Source organism: Anomaloglossus baeobatrachus, chromosome 2 (genome assembly GCF_048569485.1).
Source record: "Anomaloglossus baeobatrachus isolate aAnoBae1 chromosome 2, aAnoBae1.hap1, whole genome shotgun sequence".
Taxonomy (NCBI): Eukaryota; Metazoa; Chordata; class Amphibia; order Anura; family Aromobatidae; genus Anomaloglossus; species Anomaloglossus baeobatrachus.
In genome coordinates, this window is record NC_134354.1 from 371433690 (window position 1) to 371448400 (window position 14711).

Below are 14711 nucleotides of genomic sequence, written 5' to 3' on the forward strand. Positions count from 1 at the left end.
ACCTACTCCCAGTTTCTGGAAGACAACTTCTTCAAGCCGTGGTACAGGAAGAAGTCGGTATCGTTCAAGAAAAACATGATTTTCATGCAGGACAATGCTCCATCACATGCATCCAACTACTCCACAGCGTGGCTGGCCAGTAAAGGTCTAAAAGATGAAAAAATAATGACATGGCACCCTTGTTCACCTGATCTGAACCCCATAGAGAACCTGTGGTCCCTCAAAAAATGTGAGATCTACAGGGAGGGAAAACAGTACACCTCTCGGAACAGTGTCTGGGAGGCTGTGGTGGCTGCTGCACACAATGTTGATCATAAACAGATCAAGCAACTGACAGAATCTATGGATGGTAGGCTGTTGAGTGTCATCATAAAGAAAGGTGGCTATATTGGTCACTAATTTTTTGGGGGTTTTGTTTTTGCATGTCAGAAATGTTTATTTCTACATTTTGTGCAGTTATATTGGTCTACCTGGTGAAAATAAACAAGTGAATATATTTGGTTTTTATTAAGTTGCCTATTAATTCTGCACAGTAATAATTACCTGCAGAAACAGATATCCTCCTAAGATAGCCAAATCTAAAAAAATCCCCACTCCAACTTCCAAAAATATTAAGCTTTGATATTTATGTCTTTTGGGTTGATTGAGAACATAGTTGTTGATCAATAATAAAAAAAAATCCTCTAAAATACAACTGGATTAACTACAATAATTCTGCACACAGTGTATGCTATGTGCCTCGAGTTTTACATTTACCATATTTTTTGGAATACAAGATGCACTATTCACCCCAAATTTGGGAGGAAAATATGGCTGCATTTTATAGTCTGCATGTGCCTGGCTCACAGTAGGGGGTGGTGGTGGAGCGGGGTCATCGGAAGTAGGAGCAGGTCCACCGCTACAGGACACAGGCAGTGGCAGAACTGTGGTGATCTCGTCTATCTTCCATTAAAGAAAAATTATATTCACTGCTCCCCACGCCCATAATCCCACCCACCTCTCGGCACTCTGGTCGGTGATAAATAAATAAATGACTGTGAAGTTTTTACTATCATTGGTGCTGAGAGGTGGGCGGGATTATGGGCATGGGGAGCAATAAACATTCATTTTGATTAACATCTGCTTGGTTGGCAGCTGTCGTCAGCGCCTGTGACAGGGGGTACATACCCGTGATGTAATGCTCTGTCCATGACTTACACACCAAAGTCAGTTGCCAGCATCAGATGAGGACACCGCGTGCTGAAAGAGCAGAGGGAAAGTGATAGAATAGGGTTTTTTATGCGTTAATAAAAGTTACATAACGGGAGGCATTTATACCAGAATGGGCCCATGATGCTTGACTTATATACCAGGATGGGGAACTTATATACCAGGATGAGAGGCACCCTTGGTCAAATTTACTGTTCTTGTGAAAAATTAAGCAAGTTGAAGATGAAATGATCTTTAAAAAGCATAAACTTCATGATGACACATTTCCTTTGTATTAAGAAAAAAGTAAAATGAGTCAATGCAAAAGTTTGGGCAACCTTCATGGTTAGTACCCAGTAGCACCCTTTTTGGCAAGTATCACAGCTTGTAAACTTTTTTTTGTAGCCAGACAAAATCCTTCAATTCTTGTTTGAAGGATTTTTCATCCATTCTTCCTTAGAAAATGTTTCCAGTTATTTGAGATTCCTGGGTCATCTTGCAACATGCACTGATCTTTTGAGGTCTAGCCACAGATTTTCAATGTTGTTCATTTCAGGAGACTGTGAGGACATTGTAAAATCCTCAACTTGCACCTTTTGAGGTAGTCTATAGTGGATTTTGATGTGTGAGTAGGATCATTATCCATTTGTAGAAGCCATCCTCTTTTCAACTTCAGCTTTTCTACAGATGTTGTTATGTTTGCATTGAGAATTTGTTGAAATTTCATTGACTTCTTCCCTCTCTCCGTGAAATGTTCCCTGTGCCATTGGCTGCAACACAACCCCAAAGCATGATTGATCTATAACCATGCTTAATGGTTGGCGAGGTGTTGTGCCCCTGAAATTATGTGTCCTTTTTTCTCCACACATATCTTTGATCATGGTGGCCAAAGAAAGTTCTCTTTTAATCTATTTGCATCAGACTTTACGAGATGTAAATCGTAGATGTTATTTTGCATACTTCTGATGCAGAATTTTATGGTGAGGATGCAGGAGAGGTTTTCTTCTAATGACTCTTCCATATAGACCATATTTGTGCAGCTGTCTCTGACAAGTAGAATAATGTACTACAACTCCAGAGTCTTTTGCAGTCAAGCGAGTGTTCTAATTTTCCTCTCTAGCAATCCTATGAACAGTTCTGACAAAAATTTTGCTTGGTCTTCCAGACCTTATTTTGACCACCACTGTTCATTTTATCTGCCATTTCTTAATTACATTTTGAACTGAGGAAAAGGCAACTCGAAAAATGCTTTGCTATCTTCTTATAGCCTTCTCCTGCTTTGTGGGTCTATACAATTTTTATTTTCAGAGTGCTAGGCAGCTGCTTAGAAGAATCCATGACAGCTGTTTTTTGGCACAAGAATAGAGGAGGCTGGGTTTTTATAAAGCTGTAAAATTTGCATCACCTGGCCTTTCCCAACGATTAAAATGAACAAGTCATACCCCTAACAGGCTAATTGAGGTCTGAAACCTTGGCCAAAGTTATCTGAGCACACAAATCTCAAAGGGTGCCAAAATATTTGCATAGGCCCATTTTCCTTTTTGTAATTTTTCAAATGTAAAAGATGATTTTTTTTTTGTCTAAAATACAAAAGAAGTATGTAATTTTTAAAGTTATGCCTTTATAGTTCATTTCATCTTCAACTTGCTTAACTGTGCTGAATATACAGTATTTTTGACTAGGGGTGGCCAAACCTTTGAATGCCACTGTATACACCAGGATGGCCCACGTATATTTCAGGATAGGCCATATATATACCAGGAAGGGGCCACATATATACCAGGAAGGGGCCTAGGATCCCCCTATGGCTGGAAACACATCTATGCGAGTAAAATCAGTCCGACTGGGCTGAAAAAAAACTCGGCTGATTTTAGTTCACGTTAGGTGTGAGTGCAACGCAAGTGCGATGCTATTTCTGTATAAATTAATGATTTGGCTCGCGTGTGCGACGCGTGTGTGTCGCGTTTGCGATGCTAGTTTCCTGCAACATCTTAACTAGATAAAAGTGATTACACATGTGTCAGTTAATTTACCTTTGGGAATGTGATGTCACATTCATCTGTTGAATGTTTAATGAGTATAGTTCCTGCCACACTCGCAAATGTGAACGCTGGTGCGCGTGTGTGATCCTACTTTTAATCCGCTTCCATAGGGAATCATTGAGAAAAATGGTTCGAGAAACTCCCAAAAAAGCAGCATGCTGCGATTTTTTTCTCAGTCCGATTGGGACTGAGAAAAAAATCGCAAATGCGAGCTGAATCATTCACTAACATGTGTCCGATTCCAATGCGAGTTTTTCTCGCATTGCTCTACTGCGAGAAACTCGCAAGTGAGAAGCAGCCATATAAGAGTACTTCATCATGACCACATTTTTTGCTTAATTTTAATTTTTTTTTGCTAAAATCTATGTGTGTCTTATGGTCCGGTGCATTTTAAAGTCTAAAAAATATAGTAATCTCTGTGGAGATTGCATATGCAATGATTAAAAGTAGCATTTTCTGTTGCTTTCCTAGAATACTTCAAGGTTTTCTACCACACCTAGTCAAAATGCAAAGACCGGCACAAATACTAATTCAGCTCCTGTAACGTCCAAGAAGAGCCCTGAGCCTGTACCGAGTGTTCAAGTGGAGGAGCTTATGGAAGAAGTCAAATCACTTAAACTTATGATGGAGATACTTAAAAATAAGCACTTGTAAGTGATCAAGCTGTATTTGTATCTGTCCTATTTGCTTGTATGTAACCAACGTTTTACATATCAGTTACTTATAACCTTTTTTTTTATTTTATGAAATTATGCATAAAGTAGTATAAGATACTACATATCCTGTTACATACACTTTAATCATCAGTCTGACCTCTCAGTCAAGATCAATGCAGGTACCACTGAGTGATTGGCTTAGGGTACCTTCACACTTAGCGATGCAGCAGCGATCCGACCAGCGATCTGACCTGGTCAGGATCGCTGCTGCATCGCTACATGGTCGCTGGTGAGCTGTCAAACAGGCAGATCTCACCAGCGACCAGTGAACAGCCCCCAGCCAGCAGCGACGTGCAAGCGACGCTGCGCTTGCACGGAGCCGGCGTCTGGAAGCTGCGGAGACTGGTAACTAAGGTAAACATCGGGTATGGTTACCCGATGTTTACATTAGTTACCAGCGCACACCGCTTAGCTGTGTGTGCAGGGAGCAGGGAGCCGCGCACACTGAGCGCTGGCTCCTTGCTCTCCTAGCTACAGTACACATCGGGTTAATTAACCCGATGTGTAATGCAGCTACATGTGCAGAGAGCAGGGAGCCGCGCACACTGCTTAGCGCTGGCTCCTTGCTCTCCTAGCTGCTGTACACATCGGGTTAATTAACCCGATGTGTACAGCAGCTACATGTGCAGAGAGCCGGAGCCGGCAGCACAGGCAGCGTGAGAGCTGCAGAGGCTGGTAACTAAGGTAAATATCGGGTAACCACCTTGGTTACCCGATGTTTATCTTGGATACAGCTTACCTCAGCTGTCAGACGCCGGCTCCTGCTCCCTGCTCGCTTCATTTGTCGCTCTCTCGCTGTCACACACAGCGATCTGTGTGTCACAGTGGGAGAGCGCCTTTGAAGAAAACGAACCAGGGCTGTGTGTAACGAGCAGCGATCTCGCAGCAGGGGCCAGATCGCTACTCAGTGTCACACACAGCGAGATCGCTAATGAGGTCACTGCTGCGTCACAAAAACCGTGACTCAGCAGCGATCTCGGCAGTGAGCTCGCTGTGTGTGAAGCACCCCTTAGTCATAGAAAAACGGTTTCTGGTTGCTATCATAATAACACATAGCACTGACTAGAGGCCAAGCACACATGCTTAGCCCTACCATTGATGTAGATAAGATGCCGGTGTATACTCCAAACGAACACCATTCATCCCAACTAAGGCTAAAAATCAGCCTCATGTAGAGAAATCCTAATTCTTTAGCCAGGTGCTCCCAGAATTAGTACAAAATTCTTATTTCTTCAGGGTTTTATTAGATTCAAAGGTATAATACAAAACGTCCGTATGTACACATGAAAAACAAAGCGTTTTGGCTACAATATCAGACAAGTAGCCTTCCTCTGGTAACAATATAAATATAACAAGGAGATTTTTATAAACAGAGGATTAACTTACCAGGGTTTCCTTCTTAATTAATTAATCAAGGAGACCTGCCTGGAATTTAATTAGTATTCCACACTCAGAGGTGGAAATATTTTTTTTTTCCCCTTCTCCCTCCCATTCCCTGTGTTAGAGGATTGTCATTTTCTTGCTGTGTTGTAAATTATTTAAAAGGTATTATGAGCTTACAAATAAACTTCATCAAAAATATTGGTACATTAGTTGTTAAGTTGGCAGCAACTCCAAACCCTGTGAGTAAAGCACAAGTTAAACTGCAGCCCCTGTGCCGTCTGAGTTCTTCCTACACGTCTGCACCTATATACTACTACCACCATCATCCTCCCCTGGGGTCTAGCTCTACTTGCAGAGAGCCATCACACCTAAGCTGCCCAATACCACCATCCACAGCAGTAAGAGACTTTGCAGCGGCGGCTTTCCCCATATAGCCGTGTACCGCAAGTGGCGTCACGAAAAACATTTTACTTTTATTTTTCCCTTGTACAAATCCCCCTTTAAGAGACCTCTAGGGTCATGGAACTATCCCAGTAAAATACAGCCCGGGGCCGAGTACCCCAAAGCCCTGGGGTGCGTCATGTACATACGGACGTTTTATATTATACCCTTGAATCTAATAAAACTCTGAAGAAATAAGAATTTTGTACTAATTCTGGTAGCGCCTGGCAAAAGAATCGGAATTACTCTACATGAGGCTGATTGCTACTAAAAGACCCACCCAGTGTCATGTCTGATACCTGGGAGCCGAGCTGCAGACCAGATCCATACAAGAACCATTGAGATCTTATACATGCTTATAAAGACCTGAGAAAAGTGAGCAATACTGATTGCTATTATTGCAATTGTATTTATACCCCTACACTACTCTGCGCCCGAACCTTGCACTGTGTTCATCTGTTTCCAGAGTTGTTCCGGTCAGTCACCGGTGATTTGTGACCTGCCAGTGCTCTCCTGTATTTCATGGAGCACACTGGAGGTCACAACTCAATAAAACTCTATGAGAGCCCCATTCTGGCTCTCATAGAGTTGCATTGGGAGCTTGTGACGTAACTTCTGACTAGAAGTTACCGGCATAAGATGCCGTCGCGGGACTGGAGATGTGCCGAAAAAGGATGAAGATGCTGGCAAGTGAGTATAATATCAGCGTCAGGGGACTTGCATGTAAAGAGCCACTTCAGCGCTGAAAACAACCCTGCTGGATTACTGCTTTATAAAGTCAGTAATACATAATATTGACCTTGGCTTGAACATTTAGGGGTACTTTGCACGCTGTGACATCGCTAGTGCGATATCGTCTGGGTCAATTCAAAAGTGACGCACATCCGGCGCCGGTAACGACGTCGCAACGTGTAAAGCCTAGATGCGCCGATAAACGATTGCAAAAGCAATGTGTAGCGTCGGCCATTTTCATAATATCACACCAATAGGAGATACGATGTTGTTCCTCGTTCCTGCGGTAGCACACATCGCTGTGTGTGACACCGCAGGAGCGAGGAACATCTCCTTACCTGCCTCCACTGGCTATGCGGAAGGAAGAAGGTGGGCGGGATGTTTATGTCCTGCTCATCGCCGCCCCTCCGCTTCTATTGGCTGCCTGCCGTGTGACGTCACTGTGACGCCTCACGACCCGCCCCCTTAGGAAGGAGGCGGGTCGCCGGCCAGAGCGACGTCGCAGGGCAGGTAAGTGCGTGTGAAGCTGCCGTAGCTATAATGTTCACTACGGCAGCTATCACAAGATATCGCATGTGCGACAGGGGCGGGTACTATCGCGCTCGACATTGCTATCATCGGCTAGCGATGTCACAGCGTGCAAAGTACCCCTCAGTCCATATGAAAAAAACTTTAATCTCAACAGCCCTATTGAATTACATGGGTTACTATGCTGTCCAATTATACACTCATCTGAAGAAGCCTTTAGGTGAAGCCTACTCCAAAGATAGCACACTATGCTAGGGTCTGGTGCATGACACCAATCTAGATATATTAAGAAATGTAATGGATCCATTTATTGTACATAGGCCATTTTTTTACATACATTTTTTACACTAAATCTTGGTAATTCTTGGTAAAATATACTGTAAATGCATAGTAACAATGATTTCAATATAAGCCAATTTTAATTACACCGATCTATAAACCCACTAGTGTCTGATTATTTGTGAATCCTTCAGACTTGTCCTTATATTTGCATAAATGTGACCTAAAACTGCATTAGATTTTCACACAAGTCCTAAATGTATGTATAGAAATCCTCATAAAATAAAGGTCTAAAATATTTTTAATTTTTAATTTTTGACTTTATAATTTTTAACTGAGGTAAATGATCAAATATCACATATTTGTGAGTGGCAAAAGTATGTGAACCTTTAGGGTTAGCCGATAAGGTAAAAATCTGGTGTTTTAAATAAAAGGGATGACAAATCAGGTATGGGTAACCTGTTTTTTTTATTACTTGCTAATGTTTTATGTTAGAGGTAGCGTATCAAAGCACAAATGACCAAGATTTCTAAGGGCTTCAAAAGAAGAGTTGTTGGTGTTCATCTCTACTGAGTTCAATCTCTACTGAGGAGTGTGTACTCCACCAATGCTGTCAAACATTTACAAAGGGAATTCAGGACCATTATTATTCTCCCCAGGAGTGGTCGACAAACAGATATCACTCCAAAAACAAAGTGTTTAAAACTCCACAAGGTTCCAGACATTCTCAAGCAAGGTTTCAGACATTCTCAACCTAAGCAACTAAAGGCCTCTCTCACATTAGCTATTACTGTTCATGAGGTCACCATCCGGATGTCACAGAACAACAACTGTGTGCATAGTAGGATTGCAAGAAGAAAGCCACTGTTCTCCAAAATTAATATTGATGCCATCTGCAGGTTGCTAAAGATCACATGGACAAGACAAACAACTATCACAACTATTTTTTTTTTACTACGAACAATACTAAAATAGAGCTTTTTGGTTTAAATGAGAAGTGTCATGTTTGGAGAAACACAAAACACTGCATTATGGCATGAAAACCACCATCTCATCTGTGAAACATGTTGGACCCGGAAGGCTTGCCATCATTGATCGACAAAGAAATTCTGATTTATACCAGCAAATTCTAAAATAAAACAACAGGACATCTGCACATGAGCTGAATCACAAGAGATTATGTATTATGCAGCAAAACAATGAGCCACGTCACACTAGTCATTATATAAAAGAATGGTTAAAGAAAAATAAAGTTAAAGTTTTGGAATGGCCAAGTCAACATCCTGACCCTAACCCTATAGAAATGTTGTGGAAGGACCTCATGAGAGAAGTTCATGGGAGAAAACCCACTAATACAACAGAATTTAAACTGCTTTGTACTGAGGAATGGACAAAATTCCCCCATACCAATGTGTAGGATTCATTTGCAATTACTGCAAATATTTAAAGGCAGTTATTGCTTCACAAGACTTTCACAGCAGATATTAAGAAAGATTCCTATTCATTACTCACAAAAAGTTAGAGATATTTGGCTTTGGGGTGAAAGTTCAAGATGATCCTAAAATGCCCCCTAAACAGGATGTTCTCAGACAGAAGTGGCCACTGAGCTTAGAGTGTCACAGAGTGTCATCCGTAGGTTGCAACAGAGATACAGACGTTTTGGGTGTAAACTCACCCTTAAGGCCCCGTTAAACGTAACGACGTATCTAACGATATATCGCCGGGGTCACGGATTCCGTGACGCACATCCGGCATTGTTAGCGACGTCGTTGCGTGTGATACCAACGAGCGGCCGTTAACGATGGAAAATACTCACCAAATCGCCCATCGTTGACACGTCGTTCATTTTCAAAGAATCGTTGGTTGTGGAGGACGCAGGTTGTTCGTCGTTCCTGCGGCAGCACACATCGCTATGTATGACACCGCAGGAACGAGGAACAACACCTTACCTGCGGCCACCGGCAATGAGGAAGGAAGGAGGTGGTCGGGATATTCCACCCGCTCATCTCCGCCCCTCCGCTTCTATTGGGCGGCCACTTAGTGACGCCGCTGTGACGAGGAATTAACCTCCTCCTTAGAAAGGAGGTGGTTCGCCGGCCACAGCGACGTCATTAGGCAGGTAAGTACGTGTGACGGGTCCTAACGGTTTTGTGCACCATGGCCACGAGCAGCGATTTGCCCGTGACGCACAACCGACGGGGGTGGGTGCTTTAACCAGCGACATCGCTAGCGATGTCACTGCGTGTAAAGCTCCCTTTAGTTATATGTCTGACAATAAATAGCACAACACATGCGGCACCACCCGGCTGCCGTGGGTTTCACTCACTGCGATCCCGATTGCTCTGCAGTACTTGCTGCATAAGACTGGAGGTGCTCTGCTAGTCAAACCCAGTGATGGGTGAAGCAGTAATCCAAGAACACAGAAGATCATCGGCACACTTCAATCGTGAAAGTTTTCTTCTTTTAATAATTCAGGTATGTGAAAAAACAGTAACCACGATAATCATGGAACCAGAGGGAGAGAGTACAAACAGGAGCACTGAGCCAGACACCCTTAAGGTACCGTCACACATAACAAGATCGCTAGCGAGATCGCAGCTGAGTCACGGTTTCCGTGACGCAGTAGCGATCCCGTTAGCGATCTCGTTATGTGTGACACTTACCAGCGATCAGGCCCCTGCTGTGAGATCTCTAGTCGTTGCCGAATGGTCCAGGCCATTTTCTTCAAAGGCGATGTCCTGCTGGGCAGGACACATCGCTGTGTTTGACACTGTGTGACAGGGTCACAGTGACTGCTGAGATCGTTATACAGGTCGCTACTGCGACCTGTATTGTTCCTGCATCGCTGGTAAGATCTGACTGTGTGACATCTCACCTGCGACCTCCCAGCAACTTACCTGCGATCTCTATCAGGTCGCATCGTTTTCGGGATCGCTGGTAAGTCGTTGTGTGTGACTGGGCCTTTAGTCATATGAAATGCGTAGATGCAGGCGTAATCATAACGCCATTTAATCTATTATCTGATGTCCTGTGTATCAACTTTATTTGAATAAAGAAGAATTTGTTTGTAAAGCTGGATTTTTCCTTTGTTCCTTAGCTATCAGTATGGGTTATGGCAGAGTGTTATGATCTGGTAACCGTGGATGATCACAAAAAATGTCATTAATCAGGAAAAAACAAAACCACAAGAGTAGTTGGAAACTGAGCTGACTGCAATCTCCTATCTATCAGACAACACTAGAAGTAGCAGTGGGATGTTCCTAACACACCTAGACACCTCCTCACTGCCTGAGAAACTTGCTACATCTGGTTGTCACCAGATGAACCTTTGTTGGTGGTGGTGTCACAGTGTAGGTAGATGTGTCTAGTCAATGCATGACTGCCCTACACTTTGTGAATGGTACAGTGACAAGCCCCTACTACTTGAATAACATCAGTAATCCAGTCATTGTGATTCTGCATGAACAACGCAAGCCTAATTTCATCTTCATGCACGACAATGCTCCATTTTATCGAGGTTGCATCATTAGGGATCAGCTGCTGAGTCACTCTGGGGTACAGAGTTAGGCTCATAACTCTGTACCTCAGAACCTCAATAACCAGAGGGTCACCCTTTAAGAAGAGTGGGCTGTCATGCCTCAGTAGACAATAACTCGACTAGTGAACCACAGAAGACATAATTGTAAAGCTGTAATTGATGCTCAAGGCCACATATCAAGTTATTGAAACATTGACATTTTGTGGTTATACCCACCACTGTTTGACTTTTTGTACAATAATTTATAAATAATGATGACTTATAAATAAATAATAACTTTCATGATAAAATATCAGTGTAGTATAAACATTTTACGTTTTCTTAAACTTTGTCCCGTAGCTTTTTGTGATTAGTGTACTTTTGTCACTCACAAGCATGTGATATTGGATCATTTTCCTAATTTAAAAAAAAAGACAAAGTCTAAAGGAAAAATGGAGCCCTAAGTAGAGCCATGGGCGGAGTGACCCATGACTCAGCTTTGGAGGGCAAGCGAAAGGTTAAAAGCAGAGCAAGCTGGGCTGTGCTGTGGTTTGATACTTTAAGGGGAGGTAGTTTAGGGAGGTGTGGTCAGGAGATTTGTAGGAACGTATATAGGATGAGGTAAAAGGGGTGGCCTGCATTTGGCACATAGGCACCACTGCTGAAGGTACCTTTGCCTTTCCTCACCTTCTCTCATCGCCTGGATTTGAGGATGTCTGTGTACCGCCCTGAGAGGGGCCCGGCCGCTTCCTCCGCTTGCTCGGGCCAAGCCGCTCGAGGTTCGGGCTCGGGGTTGTCGGTGGCAAGAGCGCCTCTGGACCGGGGGCCACGTCACCCTTGTTAAGGGGAGTAGGTGGTGGGAGGATGGTGGTCGTGTGACGGGTCATGATGCCACCCACGGGTCATGGTGACGGGAGAAACACCACTTCTGCGGCTGAAGTAGTGGTGGGCTCGTCCGGGATCGGTATTGCGGCCGCAGGAGTGATGTTAGCCCCTCCGTGGGTAGGAGCGTTGTGTCCCGGGGCCTGGTGGGGGACTGTAGGAGTGATGGTGGTTGTTGTAGTCGGGGTGTAGGGCGCCGTGCCGCGGTGTAGTGTGCCGTGCCCGGATGGCACTGGTGTACTCATGATTAATGCACACTGAGTCACTGGTAAACCAAAGTTCGGTAGTGGTCGGTCCCCGCGGCTGGCTGCTGTTGTCCCCTGTGGGGTTGATGGTGGCCCCTTTTCCCGTGCACCTCTGGATGTTTGTGTTTCGGCTCCCCCTGCTTCAGCAGTGGTAGCCCGCTCCCCGGCGTTGAGCTGCCGGAGGAGCCCTCGGTTGCCCGCAGGCGCTGGCCCGTCGGGTGTTTGGCCCTTGGCGGTGGCGCTCACCCGGTCTCGGTGGGCTTTTGCCTTCTTTAGGGACTTGCTTGTGGATGAACCCCTGAGGTCCGGCCAGCAATCAGTCAATTTGCCTATACTCAGTGGCTTCTAAGCTAGGACGGGGTCTGAGTACCCTTCTTTTGTTTGGTGCTCCGGTACACGTTTGGCTCCCCGGTTCGGGACCGGCGGGCTCCAACCCAAGCCCGGTCCATACGGTTCCGCCGGTTGCTGCACCGGTACTCCTGCAGACGGCCACCACCGCCCGCCTGCCTGACGTATTCCAAAGGGGCCCAGGCTCCTACCCGGGTCCCTGACAGTCTCTCTCTTCTTTCACCTCGTGACACTGTCACTGTCCAAACTCATCTAAAACTCCTTGAACTTCCTGCCCCAGGACACTAGACTCCTCGGTGAGCGTGTCTTTCCACCTGACTCCGCCCACCTGGTGTGCTCCACTCGCCTTGGGGGAGGCATCAGGTCTCCCTATCGGGTGACATGTATGTTACCTCACAGGGGATGGGGTATATGTGTATGTGGCTGATGTTATTACCTGTGACCCCTGGGGTCCAGGGCGTCACATCTGTGCTAGAGGATCTTCAGGGACGGCTGAGGGGAGCTGCCAGCAGGTCTGATGGAGCAGAGATCCAGGCACGGCTGCAAGAGATTGATGAAGGACTGCCGGCAGGAGCAGATGCTGCTTCTACCCCTGCCCGGCCATCACGCAGGGCCAGACCGCCAGAGTGTCTCTCCCCTGACGTCGCTCCAGACCCCAGTTACACCGAAGGAGCCCCTACGGGGACCCTCCTCATCGTGGCCTGCTTCCCTCTGCTCCTGGTCTGCTTCCCTCTGCTCCTGGTCGCAGGCCTCGGTATGGGAGGAATCCATAGAGGCGACTGGGACCTGCGAAGTGGGCGGGGCCAGCAGTCAGTCATGTGACTGAACCTCTTCCAGCTTCCAGCACCAGACGAAAAGGCTATAACAGGATGGCGGCGGTTCCACTCGGCGATGCTCCAGTCGGTGGGGCTGCTTGGCTACGAGAGACCCATCACCTGCGTGACCTTGCGATGCAGGCGGATACACGCTGGCCGTGGTTTCCTGGGATCCAGATTCCGGAACGCTGTCCACCGAGCTGCCAATTCCCTGGTCTGAGCATGTCAGCTTGTTAGGGCTGTCCAGCGGGCGACGCAGAGGATGAGATGCCGTGTCGGTTGGAGACGGGTCACCTGGATTTTGGAATTGCGGCTGGTCGGCGCTTCGTGCCGGCGCAGCCTGGTAAGTAGGGCTTTGTGTGTCTTGTCCCTTTCTAATATAGTTTTTTACTGGGGGTGGATGTCAGTCGAGTTGTTAATGTATCGTGTGGGCGGAGTATGGGGGAGGCTGGGGAGTATGGGATTTATGAGAAAAGTTGAAGCAGACCAATAGGGGTTTATAATAATATGTAATATTTATTTGTTTATATAGCGCTATTGGTTCCATGGCGCTTTGCATGTAGTGGCGGCGCCGTCCCCATTGGGGCTCGCAGTCTGGGCTCCCTATCTGTATTTTGCAGTTTACATAGGTCTCACGTCCCAGTTTGGGAACCCCAGGATGACGGAGAAAAGGGGTTGGTTTTTCTGAATGTGGGGTATCACACGGTAGTGTGGTCTTAGTGTGGTTACAGACAGCGGAGGATAATGAGGGGATCATATCATTCTGGATGACAGGGTGAAAATGGCATGGTGTATGTGTGTTTTGAGGGTCTGCTGGGGTACCCTGGCATGAAATTTAAGGGTTAGTTTTGGAAGGAATATGTCGAGATTTTCTCCCTCCTTCCACGGGAGAGGCTTGTGTTGGGAATATATATAAAACTTAAAATAAAGGAGGCCTGTAGCCAGCAGGGGGCGCACTGGGGTGGCTGTCTTCAAGGCAGAAGATTGCTGGCAGTTCTATGCAAGTTCGGGGTAGTTTTTAGTTTCAGCACCAGTAATCTGAGTAAGTCAATTCATCGCATGGGACATCCTGGTGTTTGTTAAGAGGGGTGGAGTCAAAGTCAGGTGGGTATGCTTTACGGGGGGTGAGCCTGGCGAAGGCTCAAGGGATGGTCCCCGACCTGAGAAGTACTTGGACTAGGAACAGGCAGTGTTGTTAGAGAGCAGTTTTTTGCTGGCGTTATTTAGGATTCCTTCTCCGCCACTTATAATTCTGTTTTATTTAGATTTTGGAGTCTGGCTATCAAGGCCCCCTGGTGGTGGGGCGTAGGGTTAGTCAAAAGGCGGTTTTCGGGGGTCGCAAAAAAAAAATGGAACATGAATAATTTGGATTAGTCTGATTCGTCATTTCCTGAGGGGTGTTTTGGTTATGGCAGCATTAACCCTGCTCTTTGCACTGTGGTGCATACATAGGTTGACATGGTTTTTGGACTACGATAAATGTTATGGCACAAGGTCCATTTGTTAGGATGGACTGGCCCACCCTGACAGTCTGTGGTCGTTGGGTTGTTTTTGTGTCGGTGTTTATTTTAGGATAGTTTTTTTGCCCATGGGAT

The 14711-nt window shown here is 45.6% G+C and overlaps 1 protein-coding gene across 1 annotated transcript in view; it reads left to right on the plus strand.

Moving 5' to 3' along the window:
- The window catches only part of SH3D21 (SH3 domain containing 21), a 271986-nt gene that overhangs the window by 215728 nt on the left and 41547 nt on the right, over positions 1-14711 (plus strand). The window contains exon 18 of the mRNA XM_075336044.1: positions 3702-3880. Within this exon, the coding sequence (XP_075192159.1) occupies positions 3702-3880 (179 nt within the window). The remainder of the gene's footprint in view (positions 1-3701; positions 3881-14711) is intronic.